Genomic DNA, 15,335 nt, shown 5'->3' on the forward strand with positions numbered 1-15,335 from the left:
ATGGAGGAGGCAATGATAGAGTTATGGGGGAAGGAGCAGTGAGTGAGCTATTAGGGTGCAATGAGCGCGATATGGAAGGAGGATGCAGTGAAAGAAAAATATATAGGAGCAATTCGAGAGATATGGAGAGAGGCCATGGGAGATATGGGGGGGGGGGAATGAGAGCTATGGAGGGGGCAACGCGTTTCGATCCCATGTGGATCTTTCTCAAGAACTTGAGGATTGAAACACGTTGGTGGGGGCAGCCTGACACGGCGTAGGAGGTGATTTGAACAGGACAGGGGGAGATTCCATTGCACTGCGATGTACGCTTTGTCATCTGGTAGGAAGACACCTTTTTATAACTCAGCACACTGTGTTACTGATGTTCTATTTGTGCTCATATGTCAAATGTGTCTTTTGAAATAATGAAAAAACTTTTTACACTATGGACCTACTTTCTGGAATTCGGATTCTTTTTCATGAGGCGAGAGCCCAGCCATGAGAAGTTGGATTCGGGAAAGAGAGGAGAAAACCATACTGAGGTCTGCTTAAAAGATACCCCTGATTTAATGTTCCAGTCTGTGAATACAACCAGCAGCGGGCATCCCTATAAATATATTCTTTTGATGTTAACGACTGTTTAATCACTTCTAACAGAGAATTATTATGTGGAATATTTAATTACCTTGCCAGAAATTATATGGGATGTGAACTTTTTCGCATTGTTGAAAATAGAAATTTCTTTGTATATTAAGGGAAGGATCATTCATAACATATGTTATAGAGTAACAGTGCTCACATTTGAGAATATTATCTGCGTCTTTTAACTTAAGATGCCTCATACGGCTTTTGTATAATTTCATACAGCCACTATATGCAAAGACGCAGCTGCTGTTAACGTGCAACTATGAATTAGCCCCGTAAACACCCAGTTCTGCAAGAGATCTTAGAGACCCGACGATTACTCAGAAACAGGGGACACAGGGATGCTTCAACTGAATCTCCTTGCACACACTCTGCACACATGAAGGGTAAGTGTCAATGCCTCAACACATTCACATTTTCTACTGAATCGTCCCTCTTGTGTACATGTGGTTACCTGCTAAACAAAAAATTTGCATTCTACATCCCATAATAACATACACTCATGTGCCAGAAAACTGAGATAGCCACTTAAATTCCCAGTACATGCTACCTCACCGCGCATGAAATGATTATGTTTTGCAACTGAAGTACTATATAGGCATATCACTGTAAACTTTTGTCGTATAATTCACAGTGAAGATGATAGCATATCACAATTTAAACAACTTTGAATGAGGCTTGGTAGTAGATGCTATCCAGACATCCAGCATAAGACATCGCTGTGGCTAACAAAACCTTCTGGACAACTGCGGACAGCGTCATCTGACATGCATTGTAACATCTGACCAGCATGTGCCATTGCCCCAGAGAGCAGCAAAATGTAATGCTGAGGCCCCAAGAAAATGTCCCCTTTCTTCTATGGGGTTCAAGAGCGGATGGCCCACTCAAGTCCTATTGCTGACCCCACAGCACAAGGCTTTGTGCATCGCCACTGGATGCAAAATGGCCAGAAACATGTAGCTTGAACCAACAAGTCAGGGATCCAATTGTTTTGGGCAAATAAACTATGTGCGGCAAATGGCCACGAGAGAATAGACCCGGCATGCCAACAAGGGACAGTCCACAGGCTATGTTATGGTTGTTTTCAGCTGGCAGGCAGTTTCTGTGTTATGGTGTGGGGTATGTTCAGCTGGCATGCATTAGGAGTCCTGATACATCTGCAGACATCACTGATCTATGGACACTACGTAACCACCCTTGCAGATTATTTGCACCCGTTCATGTCATGCAGTCACTCACTCAGGCTCTTGAGCATGACAATGTGGCACCGCACAGGTTCGTAGACACCAGATTATGGCTGGAGGAGCATGACTCTGAGTTTGGCATTGAGTTAGCCCCCTTGTTTTCCAGCTTTGATGCCAATAGAACTTATGTGGAATGTAGTTCAACATGCAATGGCAGGGTTCCACCACCATGGAATATTGTGGACCATTATTCAGGAGGCAAAATGTACATTATCTACACAGCACGTCAAAGAGCTTGTGGAGTCCTTGTCGTGTTGCTGCTGTAATCTGTTCGGAGGGAGTACCTACATGTTACTAGATAGGCGTTTCCGGTTTTCTGGCAAGTGAATGTACAATAGCTTGATGTTTTATTTTCTAGTGTTGGCATCTGCTGCCAGCTTACTATATCACAAAGCCTGCTGAGATGCAGATAAGCATCTAACGGTGCAAGAAAATGTGTCAATTTACACTAGAGTGGAATATCTTTATAACCATTCTGCACTTCCTTGGGACTGTTGGACGAGAGAAGTTGAGTAGGGGCAGTTGGAGGGGTCTTATTCTTTGACTGGTGAAAGAAAGCCCAGGTTTGCCTGTGTGTAGTTTCTGCACATTCAATTTATATTTTGAATGCACTTACTTGTATTTTGCTATAATTTGATTTATTTTTCTTGAAAATGTCATTATTAATGTAATCAAAACCTTTTGTAAAAAAAACTTGGCACATGGAAAGCTCTGTAGTATCCATAACATCAACAATATACATGCAGAACATATCCATGAAATAACTAAAAATATGATATGAAATAAATAATTTTAAATATGAAATGAAAGGCACATTCTGTTCTACACTATAATGCTTTAGTTAAGAGTTGAGATTATGGGTTACACAAATAATGGAATGTATCTATAAATGAGAAAGGGACAATTTGCCTTAACTTGTTTCTTGCATTGTACTTTGTATTCTGTGTTTCATCTCCCAGTTTAAGCCTCTTCTGCCAAATAGTAAGGAGTGGGTGTTGATCATTTATCTCCAAAATAAAATACCACTTTTATGGAATATATCTTATGTGGTCATTTATTACACACGTCATAAAAAACATAAATAAATAATTCTGAATAGACTAGAAAGTATGAATTTGCTAAAGAAAAAGAAAAAAGTACACAGTATATGCTTACATATGCCAATAAGGGAAATGTTTACAGTTTTAAAAAAATATTGTTAATACTCGTAAATGAGTCCCTGAATGAATTTCAGATCCCTCCACTTGTATAGAAAATCCTGCTTTAGGTGCTATGAACTGTGTCTTTAGAAAGCACATCTGCTAATTGAAATATACTGTACTACTGTATGTATTTAGGGTGAGAAGGAATCTTACAATTACAGGCACAAATCATTGTTCCTTACCTCTAGCAGCTGGACAGCACCCTCATGCTCGATCTTGGCTTCGACCTGGGCCTTCAGACAAAGAAAAGATTTGGACACTGAGATTGATCAGGGGCACAATATCACAGGACTTCATATAACCGTATTTTCAACAATAACAGTATGTAATATATAACAGGTGGAATAAAGTAACTCGAGTTCAGAACTGCACAGTACTGGTCAGGTCAGCTGTTGGAACATCTGTCATACCTTCATCTCAGATAAGAACAGTAATTTCCTCCCCTGACGTTACAGTTATAAAGCACTTATTGTCCTCTACCAAAAAAAAACAAAAGAGTATAGCAAATATCAGATTAAAAACCAGCACACCATTTATCATCATGAGCAAAATCTATTCCCGACTCAAATCAAGGTTGCATGGAAACAGAACTGAAATTAGTTTACTTTCCCTTTGAATAATATGTAGCTCAACTGAAAGCTTTTAACCCTAAAAAAAAAAGCTAAATGGAGTTTAAAAGAGCAGAGTGATGATCAGTGCGGTCATGATGAACTTTTCCCAGCTGCCTGCTTGCTTGCATGCAGTACATTACAGCAGAGGCCTCATTCCTTCTACCTGTCGTAAAAGTATACTGCCTATATACTTTCAGATGAAAAAGTCACATTATAGGTTTATAAACATCATTATTCTATTATCATAAATGTAATACCAATCCTCGTTATTGCATAATCTTAAGAAGGTTTTCAGTATTGCTAGATGAGAGCTTTTATGTTCTGAAGCACTGTACAATGATTCAAATGACAAGACAATTGTAACTAATAACTAAAATATGGCAAGTTATGGACCATATATACCAACGCGAACACTGAAACACAAATTTTTCAGTCTTTAAAAGAAAAAAAAACTATATTCAGATGAGTTGTGCCTACATTGGTGGGCTTGCAAACACTGAAAATGAGCAGACCCTTCATTCATTTTAACTTTTATGTTTTTCCACTAAAATAATTGTCGATTAAATCTACGTAATCTCTAAAGATAGACATGAGAATGAGATAACACTGTCTTAAGAACAATTTACATGTGCGTGTTTAAATAATGTTATTCAGTTGATTGAAATCAATTAGCCCCCCGGTTTTTCCATGCAAAAAAAAAATGTCAATTTTCATGCAAAAACACATAGGATCCATGAAAAAAATTTGCAGACCTATGTGTTTTCACAACCGCGGTTGGGGAAAAGAAAAGCCTTATTATCAGGGATTTGTTTGCCTGCCTTAGGCAAGCGAAAATAAAATGTCCAATCAGTGCCAGCTTTGGGGCTTATTGGATAGCTCATGGGGAGGTGATTAGCCGCCGTAAGTTAATTGGAAACCAGACTAAATATCTTTCAGACTACATCTCCTCCATCCATGCTAGGATTCACCATCTGCAAACTTAAACCGGTACAGTTGAAAATGTGGGGCACATCCGCACATTGCCGGGAATGCCCCCTATACACCAACGCCTCTCATCAGACGGTGAACAATGATGTAACCCCCAAATGCCATTATTGGCTTACAGATGAATGCACCTCCCCATAATGTTGGACTTTCAGAAATGACCTTCATGGACTGTATCAACTGAACAGCTACCAATACCTGACATTTTTTGGTATTAAGAGTGATAAAATGCACTATAAAAATTCTCTGCGTTTAGTATGTAGGTAAAAGTGACAGACTCTAAAGCCTTCGGAATGATTACTGGTTTAATTATTTCTCGGGCATTCAAGTTTTCTTGTTTATTTCAAATTTCCGTCATACTTAAAAACATATTACACAGATGAATGGTTAGTACATACACAGATACATACTTTTAAATTACCAATAGTTACCTGCCCATTAAAATAACAGAGCAACATAACAGTAATGTCAGCATCCTAGCATTGGTGGCTGTGCGCACACAAACGAAGCAACACTTGAATTGCTCCATTGGGCGCCATACAATGGTGTCAGTGCGCAAAACACTTGAAATCAACCCATAGAGGTGAGGAGCAGGAGTACCTTTTTATTACATAGGATGTATCATTGTACCCTGATAACAGGAAACCTCAAAACAGAACTAGAGGAACTCTTGCGCAAAGTGCCCTACAAGCAAAAAATAAATAAAAATCACTTAGGTTTTGTACTGATGTGTTTATGTGGTGCAGCTATTTTATGGTTTTTGGAGACACCTTCGCAAACTAGAAGTGTGGCTAGGCATTGAAAAATATATGTAATAGCAAACTGTGCATAAGTGTAAATGTAAGACCACATTCATCTTCCTACTTTATAACTCCTTTAGACTGAATAATACGTTTACATTGCTCTCCGATAATACTGCTCGTCTTGGCTACATTTATGTCTTTCATTGATTAGCACACTGATGAGATATCCCTACTTTCCTCTTCAAGGAGATACTATTGCAAGCAACAAGTTCACCTTGAATTTTGGGAAATTGGAACAATCTGAAGAAGTACAGCACTGTGCAAAAGTTTTAAGCAGGTGTGGAAAAAATGCTGCAAAGCAAGTATTAATAGTTCATTTTTATCAATTAACAAAATGCAAAGTAAATGAGCAGAAAATAAATCTAAATAAAAAACAATATTTGCTGTGACCACCCTTTGCTTTCAAAACAACATCAATTCTTCTAGGGAAACTTTCACAGTTTTTGAAGGAAACCGGCATCTTGGAGAACTAACCACAGATCTTCTGTAGATGTAGGCCAAGCCTGGGGCTGACCGCTCAGCAAAGGGATGCAGGGCAGGTAGGCACCAGGCAGGAGAGGCGCTCTCCCTGCTCTGCATCCCCGTGCTGAGTTCCCCTGCTGCTGCTGCCCCTGCTCTTGTCACACTACAGACACAGGCAGCGGCGCCGGCAGCCTGAAGAGTCTGTCCCCCCGTCTCCCTGTCAAACTTCGAAGCAGCAGTGTTGTTGATGAGAAAAGGGGGTGGAGCTAAGTCAAATGGAGGGGCAGAGCTACATGGAGCAAAGAGGCAGAGCTACACGGACCAGGCTGCTCCTGTGAGTGAACTGTGAAGAGGGAGAGGATGCTGCTCCTGATCAGGCCAGACAGACTTGGGAGTGGAGAGAGAGAGAGAGAGAGAGAGAGAGAGAGAGAGAGAGAGAAAGTGTGTGTTGGGGGGGGGATTATGTGTGTAAGTGCCACTACTATTGGGGGTATTATGTAAAACTATTACTATGGGCACTATATGTCTAAGTGGTGCTACTACTGGGGGCACTGTGTATAAGCAGCACAACTACTGGGGGGGCACTGTGTATAAGCAGCACAACTACTGGGGGGCACTGTGTATAAGCAGCACAACTACTTGGCGCACTATGCATGTAAGCGCACTACTACTGGGGGCACTATGTGTGCAAATGGCGCTACTACTGGGGGCACTATGCGTGTAATCGGCGCTACTACTGGGGGCACTATGCGTGTAAACAGCGCTACTACTGGGAGCACTATGCGTGTAATCAAAGCTACTACTTGGGGCACTATGCATGCAGCGGTGCTACTGCTGGGGGCACTATGTGACAGCGGCACTCCTCCTGGGGGCACTGTGCGTATAAGCGGCACTACTACTGGGGGCACTGTGCGTATAAGCGGCACTACTACTGGGGGCACTGTGCGTATAAGCAGCGCAACTACTACTCCTTGTGAGACCACACACCCTTTTTTGTTGCGTGCTGTCCCTCTGTAAAGTATGGGAGGGCGCACATTTATAGTTTGCAGGGGGGCGCCGAACACCCTAGCACTGGCCCTGATGCAGGCTTCTCCAAATCCTTCTGTCTCTTCATGTAATCCCAGACAAACTAGATGATACGAAGATCAGGGCTCTGTGGGGGCCATATTATCACTTCAAGGACTCCTTTTTCTCCTTAACACTGAAGATAGTTATTAATGACATTGGCTGTAAGTTTGGGGTCATTGTCCTGCAGCAGAAAAAATAAGAACTTACTCACCGGTAATTCTATTTCTCGTAGTCCGTAGTGGATGCTGGGAACTCCGTAAGGACCATGGGGAATAGACGGGCTCCGCAGGAGACTGGGCACTCTAAAGAAAAGATTAGGTACTATCTGGTGTGCACTGGCTCCTCCCTCTATGCCCCTCCTCCAGACCTCAGTTAGGGAAACTGTGCCCGGAAGAGCTGACATTACAAGGAAAGGAAATTTTGAATCCAGGGTAAGACTCATACTAGCCACACCGTACAACTTGTGATAACCTTACCCAGTTAACAGTATGAACAACAACTGAGCCTCACTCAACGGATGGCTCATAACAATAACCCTTAGTTAAGCAATAACTATATACACGTATTGCAGAAAATCCGCACTTGGGACGAGCGCCCAGCATCAACTACGGACTACGAGAAATAGAATTACCGGTGAGTAAATTCTTATTTTCTATGACGTCCTAGTGGATGCTGGGAACTCCGTAAGGACCATGGGGATTATACCAAAGCTCCCAAACGGGCGGGAGAGTGCGGATGACTCTGCAGCACCGAATGAGCAAACACAAGGTCCTCCTCAGCCAGGGTATCAAACTTGTAGAACTTTGCAAATGTGTTTGAACCCGACCAAGTAGCTGCTCGGCAAAGCTGTAAACCGAGACCCCTCGGGCAGCCGCCCAAGAAGAGCCCACCTTCCTTGTGGAATGGGCTTTTACCGATTTTGGATGCGGCAATCCAGCCGCAGAAAGAGCCTGCTGAATCGTGCTACAGATCCAGCGAGCAATAGTTTGCTTTGAAGCAGGAGCACCCAGCTTGTTGGGTGCATGCAAGATAAACAGCGAGTCAGTCTTCCTGACTCCAGCCGTTCTGGAAACATATATTTTCAAAGCCCTGACTACGTCCAGCAACTTGGAGTCCTCCAAGTCCCGAGTAGCCGCAGGCACCACAATAGGTTGGTTCAAATGAAACGATGACACCACCTTTGGGAGAAATTGGGGACGAGTCCTCAATTCTGCCCTGTCCATATGGAAGATCAGATATGGGCTTTTACATGACAAAGCCGCCAATAACGAAACACGCCTAGCCGATGCTAAGGCCAACAGCATGACCACTTTCCACGTGAGATACTTTAGTTCTACGGTCTTAAGTGGCTCAAACCAGTGGGATTTCAGGAAATCCAACACAACGTTAAGATCCCAGGGTGCCACTGGTGGCACAAAAGGGGGCTGAATATGCAGCACTCCCTTAAAAAATGTCTGAACCTCAGGCAGTGAAGCCAGTTCTTTTTGAAAGAAAATGGATAGGGCCAAAATCTGGACCTTTATGGACCCTAATTTTAGGCCCATAGTCACCCCTGACTGTAGGAAGTGCAGGAAACGACCCAGTTGGAATTCCTCTGTAGGGGCCTTCCTGGCCTCACACCAAGCAACATACTTCCGCCATATACGGTGATAATGTTTTGCTGTCACGTCTTTCCTAGCCTTTATCAGCGTAGGAATAACTTCATCCGGAATGCCTTTCTCCGCTAGGATCTGGCATTCAACCGCCATGCCGTCAAACGCAGCCGCGGTAAGTCTTGGAACAGACAGGGCCCTTGGTGCAGCAGGTCCTGTCTGAGAGGCAGAGGCTATGGGTCCTCTGTGCGCAGTTCTTGCAGTTCCGGGTTCCAAGTCCTTCTTGGCCAGTCTGGAACAATGTGTATTGTTCTTATTCCTCTCTTTCTTACTATTCTCAGTACTTTTGGTATGAGAGGAAGAGGAGGAAACACATATACCGACTGGTACACCCACGGTGTCACTAGGGCGTCCACAGCTATCGCCTGAGGGTCCCTTGACCTGGCGCAATATCTTTTTAGCTTTTTGTTGAGGCGGGACGCCATCATGTCCACCTGTGGCAGTTCCCATCGGTTTGCAATCAGTTGGAAGACTTCTTGATGAAGTCCCCACTCTCCCGGGTGGAGGTCGTGTCTGCTGAGGAAGTCTGCTTCCCAGTTGTCCACTCCCGGAATGAACACTGCTGACAGTGCTTGCACGTGATTCTCTGCCCATCGAAGAATCTTTGTGGCTTCCGCCATTGCCATCCTGCTTCTTGTGCCGCCCTGGCGGTTTACATGGGCGACCGCCGTGATGTTGTCTGACTGAATCAGCACTGGCCGGTTTCGAAGCAGGGGCTCTGCTTGACTCAGGGCGTTGTAAATGGCCCTTAGTTTCAGTATATTTATGTGTAGAGAAGTCTCCAGACTTGACCACAGCCCTTGGAAGTTTCTTCCCTGAGTGACTGCCCCCCATCCTTGGAGGCTTGCATCCGTGGTCACCAGGACCCAGTCCTGTATGCCGAACCTGCGGCCCTCAAGAAGGTGAGCACTCTGCAGCCACCACAGAAGAGACACCCTGGCCCTTGGGGACAAGGTGATCAGCCGATGCATCAGAAGATGCAATCCGGACCACTTGTCCAACAGATCCCACTGAAAGATCCTTGCATGGAACCTGCCGAAGGGAATGGCTTCGTATGAAGCCACCATCTTTCCCAGGACTCGCGTGCAGTGATACACCGATACCTGTTTTGGTTTCAGGAGGTCCCTGACCAGAGATGCTAATTCCTGGGCCTTCTCCACCGGGAGAAACACCTTCTTCTGTTCTGTGTCCAGAATCATGCCCAGGAAAAGCAGACGCGTCGTAGGAATCAGCTGCGACTTTGGAACATTCAGTATCCAGCCGTGCTGTAGTAACACTTCCTGAGAGAGTGTTACGCTGATCAACAACTGCTCCCTGGACCTCGCCTTTATGAGGAGATCGTCCAAGTACGGGATAATTATAACTCCCTTCTGCCGAAGGAGTATCATCATTTCGGCCATTACCTTGGTAAATATTCTCGGTGCCGTGGACAGGCCAAACGGCAACATCTGGAATTGGTAATGACAGTCCTGTACCACAAATCTGAGGTACTCCTGGTGAGGTGGATAAATGGGGACATGCAAGTAAGCACCTTTGATGTCCAGCGACACCATAAAATCCCCCTCTTCCAGGCTTGCAATAACCGCTCTGAGCAATTCCATTTTGAACTTGAATTTCTTTATATAAGTGTTCAAGGACTTTAAATTCAGAATGGGTCTCACCAAACCGTCCGGTTTCGGTACCACAAACATTGTGGAATAGTAACCCCTTCCCTGTTGAAGGAGGGGGACCCTGACAATCACTTGCTGGAGGTACAGCTTGTGAATTGCCGCCAGCACTACCTCCCTTTCCATGGGGGAAGCAGGCAAGGCTGATTTGAGGTAACGGCGGGGGGGAGTCGCTTCGAATTCCAGCTTGTATCCCTGAGATACAATTTGTATAGCCCAGAGATCCACCTGTGAGCAAACCCACTGGCTGCTGAAGTTTCGGAGACGCGCCCCCACCACACCTGGCCCCGCCTGTGGAGCCCCAACGTCATGCGGTGGACTTAGTGGAAGCAGGGGAGGACTTTTGTTCCTGGGAACTGGCTGCATGGTGCAGCTTCTTACCTCTACCCCTGCCTCTGGCAAGAAAGGATGCGCCCCTGACCCTCTTGCCTTTTTGGGAACGAAAGGACTGCATTTGATAATACGGTGCTTTCTTAGGCTGTGAGGAAACCTGAGGCAAGAAAGTCGACTTTCCAGCTGTCGCTGTAGACACGAGGTCCGACAGACCGTCCCCAAACAATTCCTCACCCTTATAAGGCAAAACCTCCATGTGTTTTTTAGAATCAGCATCTCCTGTCCATTGCCGAGTCCATAAGACCCTCCTGGCAGAAATGGACATAGCATTAATTCTAGAGCCCAGCAGGCAAATGTCCCTCTGAGCATCTCGCATATATAAGACGACGTCTTTGATATGGCCCAGGGTTAGCCAAACAGTATCTCTGTCGAGGGAATCTATGTCGTCTAACAGAGTATCTGTCCACGCTGCTACAGCACTACACATCCAGGCTGAAGCAATAGCAGGTCTCAGTAGAGTACCAGAGTGTGTATACACTGACTTCAGGATAGCTTCCTGCTTTCTATCCACAGGCTCCTTTAGGGCGGCCGTTTCCTGAGACGGCAGGGCCACCTTTTTAGATAAGCGTGTCACCGCCTTGTCCACCCTAGGGGATGTTTCCCAACGTAACCTGTCCGTTGGCGGGAAAGGGTACGCCATCAGTAACCTCTTAGAAATCACTAATTTCTTATCAGGGGAACTCCACGCTTCTTCACACAATTCATTTAATTCATCAGATGGGGGAAAAGTCACTGGCTGCTTTTTCTCCCCAAACATATAAACCCTCTTGGTAGTAACCGGGTTACTCTCAGAAATGTGTAATACATCTTTCATTGCAATAATCATGTATCGGATGGCCTTGGTCATTTTAGACTGTAAATGTGCCTCATCATCGTCGACCCCTGGAGTCGGACTTCGTGTCGGCATCTGTGTCAACCATCTGAGATAGAGGGCGTTTATGAGCCCCTGACGGTTTCTGAGTCGCCTGGGCAGGCGCGGGCTGAGACCCCGGCTGTCCCAAGGCTGCAGCGTCAACAAACCTTTTATGTAAGGAGTTTACATTGTCGTTTAAGACCTTCCACATATCCATCCAATCAGGTGTCGGCCCCGACGGGGGCGATACCACACTTATCTGCCCTTGCTCCGCCTCCACGTAACCTTCCTCATCAAACATGTCGACACAGTCGTACCAACACACCGCACACACACAGGGAATGCTCAGACTGAGGACAGGACCCCACAAAGTCCTTTGGGGAGACAGAGAGAGAGTATGCCAGCACACACCACAGCGCTATATAACACAGGGATTTTCACTGCTAATAAGTGATTTACCCAATAGCTGCTTTTTTTGTATTGTTTGCGCCTAAATTTATGTGCCCCCTCCTCTTTTTAACCCGTCTTGTACCTGGATACTGCAGGGGAGAGCCTGGGGAGCTGCTTCCAGCGGAGCTGTGAAGAGAAAATGGCGCTGGTGTGCTGAGGAAGAAGGCCCCGCCCCCTCAGTGGCGGGCTTCTGTCCCGCTTTCCATGTAAAAAAATGGCGGGGTTTTTTACATATATACAGTGCTAGACTGTATATATGTATGTTTTTATGCCAAAGGTACTTCAATTGCAGCCGAGGGCGCCCCCCCCCCCCCCCCCAGCGCCCTGCACCCTACAGTGACCGGAGTGTGTAAGTGTGCTGGGAGCAATGGCGCACAGCTGCGGTGCTGTGCACTACCTTAATGAAGACAGGAGTCTTCAGCCGCCGATTTCGTCGTCTTCAAGCTTCTGTTCTTCTGGCTCTGCAAGGGGGACGGCGGCGCGGCTCCGGGAACGGACGATCGAGGACAGGTGCCTGTGTTCGAACCCTCTGGAGCTAATGGTGTCCAGTAGCCTAAGAAGCACAAGCTAGCTGCAAGCAGGTAGGTTTGCTTCTCTCCCCTTAGTCCCACGTAGCAGTGAGTCTGTTGCCAGCAGAAGCTCACTGAAAATAAAAAACCTAATAAATACTTTCTTTACTAGTAAGCTCAGGAGAGCCCACTAGGAGCACCCAGCTCTGGCCGGGCACAGATTCTAACTGAGGTCTGGAGGAGGGGCATAGAGGGAGGAGCCAGTGCACACCAGATAGTACCTAATCTTTTCTTTAGAGTGCCCAGTCTCCTGCGGAGCCCGTCTATTCCCCATGGTCCTTACGGAGTTCCCTGCATCCACTAGTACGTCAGAGAAAATGTTTTAGCCAATCAGATGCCTCCCTAATGGTATTGCATGATGGATAAGATGATCTGTGATTAGTTCTCCAAAGATGTTTGGAACAACCTCCCTGCCAAGTTCCTTCAAAAACTGTGTGCAAGTGTACCTAGAAGAATTGATGCCATTTTAAAGACAAAAGGTGGTCACGTTAAATATTGATTTGATTTGGATTTCTCTTCTGTTCATTCACTTTGCATTTTGTTAATTGATAAAAATAAACTATTAACACTTCTATTTTTGAAAGCATTCTTACTTTGCAGCATTTATTCCACACCTGCGTAAAACTTTTGCACAGCACTGTACACTATGCTCATCAAATCTTAGTCCAAACTCCTACCACTTTATTAATGGCTTAAATTAATCATAGATGTGACAAGAAATTGGGACTACCTTTATTGGATGTTATGCATTGGCTGATTTTTATTGGGGTTTTTTTTGTGTGTGTGTGGGGGGGGGGGGGGGTTAGTGCTGTGTTTTGTTGACGGATAAATTATGTTGTACCCTTACGCAACAGAAGATCACTCCAGAAAATGTGCCCTCTTCATAGATTCAATTTTCTAGCTCTATAAAGAGATAACTACGTACATGCCAAATAATTTGTCTTTGTCTGGGAATACTATCTAAAACTTGAATTTATCAGACTGAGATGATCTTTACTAATATAATAATGTTTTGTACCTAATGACTATAGGACATTGCAGTAGCCTTGCTTACCCAACAAGAAATTCTATGTAGAACATATTTTGGAGGCTACTTCAGGGAAAGTTCCACCCTAGTACAACTCACCCCTAAAATGTTATTTACCTTAGATGTAACATTAAGGATATACTGTATGACAGATCTCCATTTCATGCCTTCTGTGCACTAAATTTCTTATCATGATCCTGCTATTTTGTTTTTTGTTTTTAGTTAAAATCATGATTTACACACTCTCTTGGCTGGTGGATTTTTTTTCAGATCTATTTGAGGGTCTTAAACTTCTTTAGTCCCATAAGTTAGGCATTTAAAATGAATACACTCTCCGTCATTATAGCTCATTCAAATATGTTAGTACCTTGCTCCAGAAAGCAAGATCTTGGCTTTGAAATATGTTGCTCATCAGTGTTGGTAACCATCATGTATATGACCTATGATGCAGCAAATAATCACAATGGTTCCTCTAGTACACAGCCCTTACGTCTCTTCATTTTATGGAGACAATGAAGACTTTAATGACTTTGCACCTTAAATCCTGAAGTGTAGCAGCAAACAATTACATTGGTGTAACAAGCTAATTTATCCACACTAGACTGAGGATCTACATTTACATTTCTAATAGACTGTACTGCTAGTTTTTCCATATCCTACTGATTTGGCCTGTAATATCTTTGGTGCATTGCTTAAGGTTACAATCCATGATAAGTTAAGGTTGAAATAGATGCTTTTTAGGGATATTGTTTTTAACTACAGATTAGAGGAAGAATAAATCAGGATTTCCCACAGTATATGGTACTGTAAATCATGAGATGATTAATGGTCTAAACCTTTATGAGTGTAAAGTGATTTATGGAAGCTATAAAGAATCACCATTTAGGTAACTTATAGGCTTATAGATATTACTTTCTGATACAAAGTCCAGGTTTTATAATCAGTAAATAGACATCCCAGGTTTGTTGTCTGTGACAATGAGTTCCATCATGATTTGTCTCTTACCTTTTGTAGAAGCTCAATCTCCTGCTGCTTTGCATTGAGAACAGCCAAGGCTTGCTCATGCTCTAATTCCAGCTGTTGCCGCCGCTCAGCAGCCTCTCGCATATGCTGTTTGGATGAACACAAAATGGCATGTGATGCATCAGTCTAATTGTTCTGTATATCATGCGTGAGTGTCTAATACCAAAGCAACCAAATCAACACACGTGTTTCAGTTTTTTATCACCCACTCTGCCAAATAGTCCACTTGCTACTTATCCCTCTCAAAATTAAATTCAAACTCCTCTCGCTCACCTTAAAAGCCCTCAATCACTCCTCCCCTCCACATATCACTAGCCTCATTTCCACTCACACTCCCTCCTGCCCTCTTTACTATTCTAATGACTGCCTCACCTTTTTCCACATCACTTCCAACTCCAGACTACCGGACTTGTCTAGTGGTGCTCTTACCCTTCGGAATGCCCACCCGTGCAAATGAGCTCTCAAGACTAATTTCTATAAGTAAAGCTTACCACCTTCCACGTAAGTCTCCAAACTCTACAATGCCTATCTCTGCTTCCCCACTGCCCATTTGTGACCACCCACAACTCTGAAATGTAAATTCTTGCAGATTTACTGTAATTATATACAGATATGTCCTCATACACCTTTCCCTTTTTGCTTTGGCAAGAAATACTTATCATGGCTTTGACACTCCACCACGAGTAGCATTTGGATGGAT

At 44.2% G+C, this 15,335-nt stretch overlaps 1 protein-coding gene across 26 annotated transcripts in view; it reads right to left on the reverse strand.

The window, feature by feature from the left end:
• RIMBP2 (RIMS binding protein 2) overlaps positions 1-15,335 on the reverse strand; it is a 1,046,283-nt gene that overhangs the window by 256,615 nt on the left and 774,333 nt on the right. For all 26 annotated transcript variants that reach the window (XM_063964621.1, XM_063964623.1, XM_063964618.1 and 23 more), the window contains 2 exons: positions 14,618-14,722; positions 3,256-3,306 (listed from right to left, as the gene is read on the reverse strand). In XM_063964621.1, coding sequence (XP_063820691.1) covers positions 3,256-3,306; positions 14,618-14,722 — 156 coding nt within the window. The remainder of the gene's footprint in view (positions 1-3,255; positions 3,307-14,617; positions 14,723-15,335) is intronic.

Source organism: Pseudophryne corroboree, chromosome 1 (genome assembly GCF_028390025.1).
Source record: "Pseudophryne corroboree isolate aPseCor3 chromosome 1, aPseCor3.hap2, whole genome shotgun sequence".
NCBI lineage: Eukaryota > Metazoa > Chordata > Amphibia > Anura > Myobatrachidae > Pseudophryne > Pseudophryne corroboree.